This window comes from Plasmodium sp. gorilla clade G2, assembly GCF_900097015.1.
Source record: "Plasmodium sp. gorilla clade G2 genome assembly, contig: PADLG01_00_22, whole genome shotgun sequence".
Taxonomy (NCBI): domain Eukaryota; phylum Apicomplexa; class Aconoidasida; order Haemosporida; family Plasmodiidae; genus Plasmodium; species Plasmodium adleri (nom. inval.).
The window spans coordinates 66,018-79,925 of record NW_021628870.1 but is presented as its reverse complement, the minus strand read 5'-3'; the positions used below and the strand labels follow the sequence as shown (position 1 = coordinate 79,925).

The 13,908-nt window shown below is 17.6% G+C and overlaps 3 protein-coding genes across 3 annotated transcripts; all 3 read right to left on the bottom strand.

Annotated features, from left to right (window-relative positions):
- Positions 1-3,454: 3,454 nt before the first annotated feature.
- Positions 3,455-5,920, bottom strand: PADL01_0018500 (acyl-CoA synthetase, putative; the record flags this gene model as incomplete). The annotated part of the gene is made up of 1 exon (XM_028680424.1): positions 3,455-5,920. The coding sequence occupies one exon, from the start codon at positions 5,918-5,920 to the stop codon at positions 3,455-3,457; it is 2,466 nt and encodes an 821-aa protein (XP_028541202.1).
- A 1,942-nt stretch (positions 5,921-7,862) lies between these two features.
- PADL01_0018400 (lysophospholipase,putative) lies at positions 7,863-8,972 on the bottom strand (the record flags this gene model as incomplete). The annotated part of the gene is made up of 1 exon (XM_028680423.1): positions 7,863-8,972. One exon carries the CDS (start codon positions 8,970-8,972, stop codon positions 7,863-7,865), a length of 1,110 nt encoding a protein of 369 aa, XP_028541201.1.
- Positions 8,973-10,886: 1,914 nt separating this feature from the next.
- PADL01_0018300 (acyl-CoA synthetase, putative) lies at positions 10,887-13,115 on the bottom strand (the record flags this gene model as incomplete). Its single annotated transcript, XM_028680422.1, has 1 exon — positions 10,887-13,115. One exon carries the CDS (start codon positions 13,113-13,115, stop codon positions 10,887-10,889), a length of 2,229 nt encoding a protein of 742 aa, XP_028541200.1.
- Positions 13,116-13,908: the final 793 nt, after the last annotated feature.

Here is a 13,908-nt window from a genome sequence, read left to right as displayed (position 1 = left end):
ATTGATGTTTTATCGTTTGTTCTTATGTTGATGTTTACGAACTAAAAATAAAAATGACATATAAATATATATATATATATATATATATATATATATATATATATATATATATATAATATTATTTTAATGATATTTAATCAAACATATTTAAAAAAACATGTATATAATTTACTTTATTTATTATTATATATATAAATAACACCGATTAAAATATATATATATATATATATATATAAGTAAAGACTTTATAAAACAATAGTATATTTTCTATAAAGAATAATTTAAAATAGTTTACCTTTATCTACTTTTTAAATATATATGTTTTTTTTTTAATATTAAAAACAAAAATGAAATAATTAAATAAATGAATAATCTATTTAAACATAAAAGAAAAAAAGAAATCTTAAAAGATTTTTTTTTTATTTATATTTTATGTAAAAAAGTTTTTAAATATAAATATTTTAATTTAAAAAACGTTATTATTTTATTATTTATTTGGTTATCATTAGAACCAAAATAATTTTTTTAAAACACTTATATAATATATATATAAATATATATATATATAATTAAACAACTTAAAGAAAGGAATATAAATCAAAAACAACAATATATTTGTAATTTTTTGTTATATTGTATATCTTCTTTTTTTTTTTTCTTTTTTTTTTTTTTTTTGTTTTTATTATAGCACAGATTTTTTTTAAACCATTAATATCTACAACATATGGACAGATATAGCATTATTAAAAAAGAATAATAAAAATAGAAATAATAGTGAAAAATGAATTAATATTAATTTTTTCATATATTATATTAATAAAAAATAAAAAGTAATAATAAATAATAAAAATAAAATTATAAAAATACTGCATGCATAATTTTATTATATTTAGTTTGACTAATATATATTTTAATTATATATATATAATATTTTGATTATATATATATTTGATTACATACATATATAATATAATATTTATAACAAACTTATGTATAATTGATATGTTTAATAGTATCACAATAAAATGATACTAATATATATTTTATCAGACAATTTTACCCTTTTTTTTTAATTTTATATTCTCTATAATATAATTTTTATGTTAAATATATTTTTCTATAATTCTATTTATATATTGTAAATGTTATACATATGATGTCTATGATATTTTAACTACTATTATATATTTTTAACAAAAAATACATAAAAATAAAATAAAATAAAATTATGGAGGTGTAGCTCTTAATTATAGTAAAGTTAATTATTATGGGTCAAATATATAAATAATATATATTATTATATATATAATTATAGTTATATAAAAATTATTTTTCTACAAAATATATAAATAATATTGGTATATGTATTTTATATTTGTATATTTATATATATTTTTTTTTTTAAATGATAATAGATAAAGTTATTTTTTTACGTTAAATAACATAATAGTATTTCTTTTGTATGATTATTTAAATATATTATTATAATTTTATTTTATATAAACATTTTTTTTCTTTATTTTATAAAATTTTTTACGAAATTTTCACATGATATTAAAATGAAATAATATATTTAATTAAATTACATTTATTATAAAAATATTAATAATTTGTGTATAATATATATATATATATATAATATCTAATTATTTACTTATTATTTTTTTTTTTCTTGTAAAAAAATATTAAATATAAATTAATGTTAAAATAAATATATTTATTTAAAAAATAAATTATTAATAAATTATATGTAATCATATGAATTTACAAATTATTCTGTATTTGTCCACATAGCAAACATCTCTGTAACTATTTTAATATATATTTTTTTTAATTATTTATTTCTTTATCAATAGGTATAAATGTTTGTATTTATTAATAGATTCAATATCCTATTGTTTATTAATATATATAATATATATATATATATATATATATATATATATATATATATATATATATTATAATAATATAATATAATTATTATAAATAATAATTTTTATTATATCCTTACAAAATCTAATCACACACTTAGTTCATGATAAATCTTAAAACAGCAAAAATACTATTCAAATGTATATATTTAATATATAAAAAATAGTGTATACAATATGCTAAATGTGAATATAATATAAATGTATAATTTACAATATTGAAAAATACTATAACTTATAACATGTTATTATATGTATAATTTCTTTTATTTTAATTTATTCCTTATGATATATATTAATATCTTTTCCGTAGTAATTATATAATATGATAATTTTGTAAAAAATAAATATTTTAAATACTTCTAAATATATATATATATAAATTCATTTGAGTAAAACTTAGATATATTAGAGCTAAATGTTTAACATATAATATATTTTAGCACAACAAATTGAAACGAATTAAATTAATAAAATACTTTTTTTAATTATTTTGCTATTTAAATTTTTTATACTATTTATTCTATGTCGTATATTACATATTATGATATTCAAAATTCCTTGGTTAACTATTTTATTATTTCAACGATAATAAATTGTATGTTAGAATATGTATTATATATATATATATAAGATGTAATGTGATATAATATGTGTGTCATACATCTTTAACAACTATTGCTCTACACATTTTTATTTTGTCTAAAATACCAAATAGGCTGTTTATTACTATATTATTATGAACTATCCATATATATAGTAAGGAATGTCAATTGTGATTTGTTATATGATATAAAATTAAATTTTAGTACAAATTAAAAGTGTATAATATCTTAATTTATTATATTATTATTTTCTCTAAATTCTTTTTTTATATTTTTATTTTTTGTTGTTTACATAAAAATCTTATATATATAATAATAATTTTATTCTATATATATATATATATATATATATATATTTCTTCAAATAATATAGGTTATATATTATTTGTATTTCCATATATATAATAATTCATATTAAGAAAAAAAAAAAAAAAAAACAAACAAACAAATATACTTATATTAACAAATTTTAGCTATATACATATTACAAAAACAAATATAAATTATAGGTAAAAACAAAAAAATTCATAAAATATACAAAAAATTAAAAAATAAAATAATAATAATTATAATATAACAAAAGACAAATATATATATATATATATATATGTAACTATTTTAACACATTTTATACAACGATCACTCGCTTTTTATAATTTTTAAATATTTTAATCTTTAAAAATATAATAAAAACAAAAACGTTTTATAAATATGTAAAATAAATTATTCATTATTTTATTTTTTTATTTTTTTTTTTTATATTTATTAAGGTTCATTTTTAAAAATATGAATATTATAAATATATCACATTAGTTCATTATAATATTGTTATGAAATATGAGAAAAAACAATATATTTTTATATCAATTCAATTTAGTTTCTTTTATTTTTCCATTCTTATTTACATGTTTGAACTCAATTATTCTGTTCCTTTTCTTGTGTTACATTTGTAGCTCTTAATTTAACTTTTTTATTTTCCATGATTTCTTCCTTTTTTTCTAAATTTTTTTCAGGATACTTTGGTTTCGACTTGTGTAAATCATTATTTTCACTCTTGGTCAATGTTTCTTTACAATTTTTTGTATCTTTTACTGCAACAACTTTATCACTAATCGTACTTGATCTAGTATTTCCTTTTAATTTGTTTTTATATATTTCTTTAACCTCATCAATGAAGAATGCATACGTTTTAAATACATGGAACCTTTTTACCTTAAATGTTGGAGTAAGATAATTATTGGTGTCCCATGTTTTTGAAGTTAAATATATGTTATTAATAATATTATATCTATTTAAATTTGTTTCCTTATAAACTTCCAACATTTTTTCTTTAACATAATCAACAAAAATATTATTGTTTATATTTTCATCAATTAATTTATCCACATAATTCTTCTCAGTAACACCACATTGTTCTAATACATTATCTTCTTTTAAACTTTTGAAAAATAAACTTTTATCTACTGAAATAATGGCTAGTGGACCATCCATTGAATCATCACCATAAACAACGCAATTATTTATAAAAGAAATTTGTGAATATAGATTATTCAATAATTCCGTTTCTATATATTCTCCTTGTGATAATTTAACTAAACCCTTTGATCTATCTAAAAATGTTAAAGAACCATTTTTGTTAATTTGAACCACATCTCCTGTTATAAAATAACCATCGTGAGTAAAAGCCCTTTTTGTATCTTCCTTTTCTAAAAAATATCCTTTAAATATAGAATCACTCTTAACTAATAATTCTCCTTTTGGTAATGTATCTGTTGCTTTATATGTTTCCCATGTCCTTACTTTATATTTTGTATTAGCAGCAATAGGTCCTCCTACGGATTCAAAATTAAGATCTCCTGCATTGGTACCAAATAGACCACCTGTAGTTTCTGTTAAACCATAACCTTGACAATAATTGATATTTAATAAAGTACATAATTCATGGGCAACATCTGGTGATAATTTCCCACCACCATTTAATATAATTTGTAAGTTGGGATTAACTTTCTCTTTTATTTTTCTCGACACATTAAAAACATTATCAAGAAAATTACCTAAGCATCCATTTTTATTATATTTGCGTAGAGATATAATCTTTTTTATAATTCTTCTTTTAATAGGAGATAAATTATCAATTTCTGTCATAATATTAGTATACATTCTACTAAAAACCTTAGGTACTCCTCCCATTATAAAATCTTTTGAATTAAATACATCTTTGGAAAAATAACTTATATCTTTACTCCATATATTTAATGTTCCACCAAACAATATGATGCTATATGAAAAAGTTCTTTCAAATACATGTGATATTGGTAAATAAGATAAATGATATTGAAAACTATATGCTTCTCTTATACTATGATTGAATAAGGAATATAATTGATTAAATAAATTTTTATTGCTCAACATAACACCCTTTGGTTTTCCAGATGTTCCAGATGTATACACAATGGAAGTAACAAAATTAGGATCTTCATTTATAATATTAAAATTTGTAGTTTGTGTCTTTGTCATATCATCAAGTAATATTAGTTTCTTGCCACAATTATGAAATTTTTCTTTTAAAGCATTAATCTTTCCTAATTTTTCTTTATCATATTGTATAGGACTTAAATTTACATCTCCCACCGTTTTCGATAATTCACTTCCTTTTTTATTATTTATATTATTTATATTCCCTTGGGTTTTTAAATTAGATTTTTTCCCTCCCTTTTCATTATTTGAATTTATTGTACCTTGTTTAGTTACACCATCTAAAATTATAAGATTTTTCAAGTGTGGTAATTCATTTACACGCTTCATTAAACCTTCAACCAAATCTAAATCTAAACATAACCATTCTAATTTGGTTTCATTTAATATATCAACAATTACATCTATACTAAATTTAGAATGCATTACTAAAGTAGTAACTCCACTAAGCATAGCACCCAAATCAGTAACTATCCAATTTATAGAATTACTACCATATAAACCTAATAGCTTAAATTTACCATTATTCATTTCTTCGTTATATGCTTTTTCTGGAATATTAAATTCTTCATTTTTATTCAAACAATTACTAAAAGATAATATTTTTTTAAAAAAATTTCCATAAGTCATATAATTCTGAGGTTCACCACATTCATGTTCTACTAATGCTATTTTATTATTATTTAAGTCATGTTTTTCAAAAAACATTCTCACTATATGTTTATATACATATTTTGAATTTTTTCTTTTATAATCCTTCATGCAATATACACACGATTCATTTGCATTAGCTGGCTTTTCACATATTTCAGCGTATCCTTCATATTCACTTGTAACTTGGCTAAAATTTGGTCTTATATAAATTAGATAAATAACAAACACATAAATATTAATAACGATACCCATTTAAAAATAATAATTGAATTAATATTAAAGATCGAGAAAATATATATATATATATATATATATATATATTATAAACCAAATATTCTTATATAATTAATATACTATTAATATAATTATATATATTATTTATATATTGTTCTTATATATATTTTGTATACACTAACAATATGAAGGTAAAATAATTTATCATAAGGAATATTTACTCAAAAGTTAAAAAAAAAAAAAAAAAAAAAACATATCTTAAATGTTCACGTTAAATTTATATATTTTTTTTATTTACTTTACAAACTTAATATATTCCATGGTATATATACTTATATATATGTAATTTTTTTTTTATGTTTTGATTATTTGGTTAATATAATTCTATACTTATAATACGATTTTCATAAAAAAAAAAATAAAGCTTTAACTAAAAAATTATTATAATTATTATATATATATTCCATTTATATTTTCTTGGTTCAAAAAAAAATTTTATTTTTATATTATATTGTATATGCAACCAAATCACAATTTTATAATAAATAGTAAATAATATTTTTTATAATATGTATATTATATATATTATATAATATATTATAAACAATTCTATACATCAAATTATTATAATTATATAAATAATATATTTTCTTTTTTAAAACATAAAATATATTGTTATATAAGAATAATTTCAAAATTCTTCTCTTCTTTTCTTAATATAAATATTATATATATCATACATAAAAAACATATTAATTTATTTAAATTTTTTATATAATTATTTCTAAAAAATGTCTATATATATATATATATATGTAATTATTTATTTCTTAATTATTGTATGAAAAAATATAATTTCATTATTATAAAATTAATTTGTATTTTTTATACTTTTTCTTCATTTTCTATGTTATACATATTTTTATAATATTATATATATTAAATATTATTATTTTAAAAAAAAACAAAAACTTCTTTTTGGTTGTATATTTTATAATATACGTAAAACCTATTTAATAGAGCATTTTGATGTATAAAAAAAAAAAAAAAAAAAAAACATGCGCAATTAAAAAAAAAAGAATTATTCTATTGGTTCTGCAAATTTAAACATACATAATAAATTTTCTGAATATATATTTTAAAAAATAAATATATTTATTCTCATTCATATAAGGAATATAAAATATTACTAATTAATAAAAACAGAAAAGAAAAAAATTTACAGATTTATAATATCTCAATAAATATATAAAAATTTATTCTTCATTTAAAAAAACAAAAATGATATAAAATAACCCAAATATATATATTATATCATCTTTATACCACAATAATATTAATAATATTTTATAAAAATTTTGGTAAAAATTAAGAATAAACTAAATATATAAATAATATGATAAAAGATTATATTCTTTTTTATTTTCTTTTTCAATTTTGAATATTAATATTTGTAAAAAAGAAAAAATTAAATATTAAAATAATATATTTATTTATATCAGGTTCAAATTATTTTATTAAGCATTTAAAATACGTATATTTTTTCGCAGTATTAATTATCACGTTACCCTTCTACATTATAATATATGTATATATAAATACCTAATAAATTCATACATTTTTTTTATATATATATTTATTATTTCTTTATTATTAAAATTAATAAAATTAATTTATTTGTATTATTAAAATTTTAATAATATAAAATGTGTTCATATATGTAAAAACCATATAGAAAATATTTTAATAATTCAAATTAATGGGTTTCATATTTTTAATAATATAAATAAATAAATATATATATATATTGTAATTATTTATCATATATATATTAATAATGAACTGTTATTAAAAGAAAATATATTTAATATATAGTCATTTATATAATACATATAATAATTAAAAAAAAAATAATAATAATAAATAAATAAATAATAAAACAAATAAAACAAATAAATAATTAATTAATATGTATTAAATTTTCTCTTTCTTGAACTTCTGAAAGCCAAGAAATTATTTTTTTTAAAACTTCCTCATTTCCAGGTTCCATAGGAATCACATGATCCACATCATCTATACTAAGTAGTTCTTTATTATTATTATAGAGTCTATCAAAAAAAGAGACTGAGCCATCATAATAACAAACGCAATCACTTAATGAATGAATAATATATAAGGATATATCTTCAGGTATATCATTTATATTGTCATTTAAATTTTGCATTCCTCTTATTAATTCATAGCAAAGTTTAAATGTCATACCTTTATCAAAGCGAATTTTATCAAGAATATGTATATCATTAACATAAGAATGATTTGGAAATCTTATTTTATTCATGAATGGTAATCTCTTTAATGTAAATAAAAATGAAGCAATTTTTATTAATGGTTTAAAAATATAATTAAATTGAAATGAATCTATGTGTCCAAATACATTGACTGAAATCATTGGTGACAATGATACACACCCTTTTATATTCAATCTTTCTTGCAGTTCTTTTGATTTACCTAATATTTCTAAAGCACGTAAAACTATATTCCCACCCATAGAAAATCCTATTAAATATATAGGAGGTATCGTAACATTTATACTTTGTTCATCATCTTCTATATATGTATTAACTTCTTCATCCTCAATAGATAAGGAACTATTAATTAACATAATATATTGTAATAAATCATATACATAATCATCAAAATTATTTACATGATGTTTCAAATCATTATAACCATCAGATTCTCCATGACCTTGCATATCTATGCCATATACAGAATACCCATTTTTATTAAATTCTTCTATCCAACTATCTTTATATATATAATAATTATCACTATCATTTAACACAGCTTCATGGTTGCTTATAATATTTATATTATGCTTTAAAAATCCTAGTCTTGCATGAGAATATAAACCATGAACTAATATTATAATACCTATAGCATTCTTAACTATCCAAGAATAACTTCTTAATAACAAACCGTCTTTATTATAAAACCAATCACGCTTTGGTCCACCATCTATATAATTACATAACTTACTTTCTTCATAAGAACTTTCATTCTCACCCATTATAAAAATATATATAATTTTAAAAATATATATATTTACTTATTCATTAGTTTATTTTTATTTTTTCATTATTTAAAACTCAACTACTAATAAAGGTGTCTAATATATATATATATATATATATATATATATTTATTTATTTATTTATTTACTTATTTATTTCAATTTTTAATATAAAATAAAGGTAAATATTTTTTAATTATAAAAATGTATGATATTTATAGATAAATTCCATATACATCTAATAACATTATTACAATATAAATTACTCAATTAAGACAAACAATCGTGTATACAACATACTTAATTTTACAGTATTATAAAAATTATATACAAAAAAATAATTTGTAATATTTCATACTATTAAAATTTTTTTTTTTGGTTTTTTCTTCAAAATAATGAAATATAAAAAATTAATTCTTTATATATATATAATATTCAATATTTTAGTAATATATATAAAAATAATATTTCTTTATTAGTAAAACCCAAAAGCCTTTGAAAACAAAAAATAAAATATAAATAAATAGTACGTTTCTATATATTATTAGAATTCATCATTATTTATATATACTATATTTTTTTATCATAATATAATTTAATATTCATATTAAATAAATTTTCGATATATAAAAAAAATAAAAATATTTCATATATATATATAATATATATATATATATACATACTTGATATTTATATCTTTCATTAAATATTCATTAAAATATGAGAAAGATAAAAAATATATTAAGAAAAATACAACTTTTTTTAAAATAATGTTAAAAAAATATAATAATATATTATATATATATATAAATATTTTATTGTCAAAAAACAAAATAATATTTATATTTTGAATAGTTTTATACTTTTAATTATTAAAAAAAAATTATTATAAATATAAATATTTAAACTTTAATTCAACAACATTTAGAATTATTTATTTTTTTCATGTACATATATAAATATTTTTCATAACTGCATGTAAAATTTATAATAAATCATAATGCTAAAATAAATATTCTTTTTTTTTTTTTTTTTTTTTAATAATTTTCTATATAGGAAAATTATACATACAAAAATATTTACAACATTGGTAAATTTTATACTTAAAATATAAGCAAGATATATGATAAATAACATTATTTTAATTTCATTTTATTTTTTATTTTTATTCTTCCAATAAATGTTCCCCACCTTATTATAATTTCATATAAAATTATATTTCATATTATAATAATAAATGGCAAGAATATAAATTTCCTCTTTCTACTTTTTTTGGTTTTTATTTATTTTATTTTTATTTTTTTATAATATTATATTTTTAATTCGAATTTAATAAATTCATTTTTTAAATTATTAATATATATATATATATATATATATATAATTATAATGTTATTTTAAATATTACTGTCATTTCATATAATTTGTAAAAGTATTCTTAAAAAATTTAATAAACAAATTAAACATATTGACGAAACAATTTCTTAATTATTTTTTATATATACTATTTTTATTTTTCATGTATAATGAAAACATTATTTAAAAATAAAAATGAAAATAATAATAAAAATATGATATTAAACTATTGTATTTTATTGAAAACATAAAAAAAAAAAAAAATATAAAATTTGACTTTATCTTGATATGTTTTTTTTTTTTTTTTTTTTTTTTTTGTTATATTTTATTTACCATTTCATACTTATATATTTGTTTCTGTCTAATTCTCGTATTATATTTTGTAGTTATCTTTGCAACCTTTTTTTTTTGTTAACAATAATTCCCATAGATGTTCTTAAAATCGTCTGAGTATGTTTTTACTTTAATTTTGTGCATTATGTTTTGTTCATATTTTTATCAAATTTGTTTTACCATTTTTTTTTTTATTATTATTATTTTTTTTTTTTTTTATTATTATTTTTTTTTTTTTTTATCGTTTCCAATATTTCCTTTTAATTTATTTTCATATATTTGCTTAATTTCATTTATGAAAAAAGCGTAATTCTTAAAGACGTCAAATCGTTTAACCTTCAATGTAGGTGTAAGATAATTAGTTGTATCCCACATTTGGGAGGTTAAATATATATGATTAATAACATTGTATCTATTTAAATTAGTTTTTTTATAAGTTTCCATCATTTTTGCTTTTACATAATCAATAAAAATGTTTTGATTTATGTTATCATCAGTTAATTTATCCATATAATTCTTCTCAGTAACACCACATTGTTCTAACATATTATCATTCTTTAAACTTGTAAAAAGTAAAGATTTGTCCACAGATATAATTCCTAATGGTCCATCCATGGAATCGTCACCATAAACAACGCAATTATTTATAAAAGAAATTTGTGAATATAGATTATTCAATAAATCCGTTTCTATATATTCTCCTTGAGATAATTTAACCAAACCCTTTGATCTATCTAAAAATGTTAAAGAACCATCTTTATTAATTTGAACCACATCTCCTGTTATAAAATAACCATCATGGGTAAAACATTTTTTTGTAAATTCTTTTTCTAAAAAGTATCCATTAAACATAGCATTACTCTTAATTAACAATTCTCCTTTTGGTAAGGAATCGGAAGCTTTATATGTTTCCCATGTCCTTACTTTATATCTTATGGATGGACAAGTAGGTCCTCCCATTCCTTCAGAATTATTATCTATTACACGTTGTGCAAAAATAGGACCTGTAAATTCAGTTAAACCATAACCTTGGTAATATTTAATATCTAACAAAATACATAATTCATCAGCAATTTTTGCTGATAATTTTCCACCACCATTTAATATAACTTCTAAATTGGGGTTCACTTTCTGTCTAATTTTACTGGAAACTTTCATTACCTTTTCTAGACCTTTACTAAAACATCCATTCTTAAATGTTCTACGAAAACATAAAACACCTTTTACAATACATTTCTTACATAGGGGTAAATTATCTAATTGTGTCATAATATTTGTATATATTCGACAAAAAACTTTCGGTACTCCTCCTAGCACCGCATCTTTTGAATTAAATATATCCTTCGAAAAAAAATTAAGATCCTTACTCCATATATTTACTCTTCCAGTAGACATGAAGATAAGATAAACAAACATTCTCGCATATACATGAGATATTGGTAAATAAGATAAATGTTTTTGTAAACTAAACTTTACTAATACATCATGATCAGCCGTAGTTACTACTCCATAATAAAAATTTTTATTGCTTAACATAACACCTTTGGGCTTTCCAGATGTTCCAGATGTATATACAATAGAAGTAATAAAATCAGGACTATCGTTTTTAATATTAAAATCTGCTGTTTCATGCTTTGTCATATCATCAAAAGATATAATATTTATTCCAATCAAACTCCCTTTTTCTTTTAAACCTTGAAGTATTTCTAATTTTTCATTATCACATTCAAATTCATCTATAGTAATATCTTCCGAGTTATCCTCTATATTATTATTATTTTTTTTTTTAGATCTCTTAACTGAACTCTTATTTGTTTTTATATTATTTTCCTTTCCCCCTTGTGTATTTATTTCTTTAGGTTTAACTAATGTATCTAAAATTATAAAAGTTTTCAAGTGTGGTAATTGATTTCTACGCTTCATTAAACCTTCAGCCAAATCTAAATCTAAACATAACCATTCTAATTTGGATTCATTCAATATATCAACAATTACATCTATACTAAATTTAGAATGCATTACTAAAGTAGTAACTCCACTAAGCATAGCACCCAAATCAGTAATTAGCCAATTTATAGAATTACTACCATATAAACCTAATAATTTAAATTTACCATTATTCATTTCTTCGTTATATGTTTTTTCTGGAATATTACTTCCTTCATATTTATTCAAAGAATTACTAAACGATAAAACTTTTCTTAAAAACATGCCATATGTCATATAATAATGTGGTACCCCACTAGCATGCTCTACTAAAGCTATTTTGTAATTACTTAAGGTAAATTTTTCATAAAATATTTTCATAATATGCGTATAAGTATATTTTAAATTTTTCTTCTTATGATCCTTCACACAATATACTCTCGACTCATCTTTATTTTCTGACTCTTCAAAAATTTCCGAGTATCCTTTATTTCCAATACTAAAATACGAAAAACACGCTACCATATTAAATAAACTAAAAAATAAGCTAAATATAGTATATAAAAAGTTAAATTCAAAACATATGTGCATTTATATTCAAATATAATTTATAATATCTAAATATATAAGTAAACCCAAATAAACAAACAAATATATATATATATATATATTATTAATAAAGTAATTAAAGTCTAATGTGTTAAAAAAATATATATATTTTGACACATATATACTATTCTTTTAATTATGTCTACAATATTTTTATATAGCACATTCTTAATCTTATGATATATATATATATATATATATATATATATTTAGCAGTTTGTATTATGATTAGTAATATATGTATTCTTATGAAAAAAAAAATTATTTTTTTCATACATATATTTTTGGTTGCATTTCAGCAATTAAGTATCATATAAAAATTTAATAAAAAACTAATTTTTTATTTAATTAAAATTATTTATTTTATATTTTATCTTGATTTTTTTGTTATAAACTTCAAATAAATTGTATTACATTCTTGTGAATAATTCATAATATAATAATAATATAAATATTATTGTTTATAATATATAAAATAATTTATAATTTTATAATAAGATTATACACTATATACTTTCCTTATTTCTTAATTGTTATATATAATATATTATAAAACAATTATCTTAACATCTTATGCACAGAAAAATATTTTCACTTTAATATATTATTATTATATAATGTTATTCTTTTATATATATTTAATTATTTTATTTTGTTATTTTATTTTAATATATATTTTTCTTATAACATATATATTATGTTTGTTTAA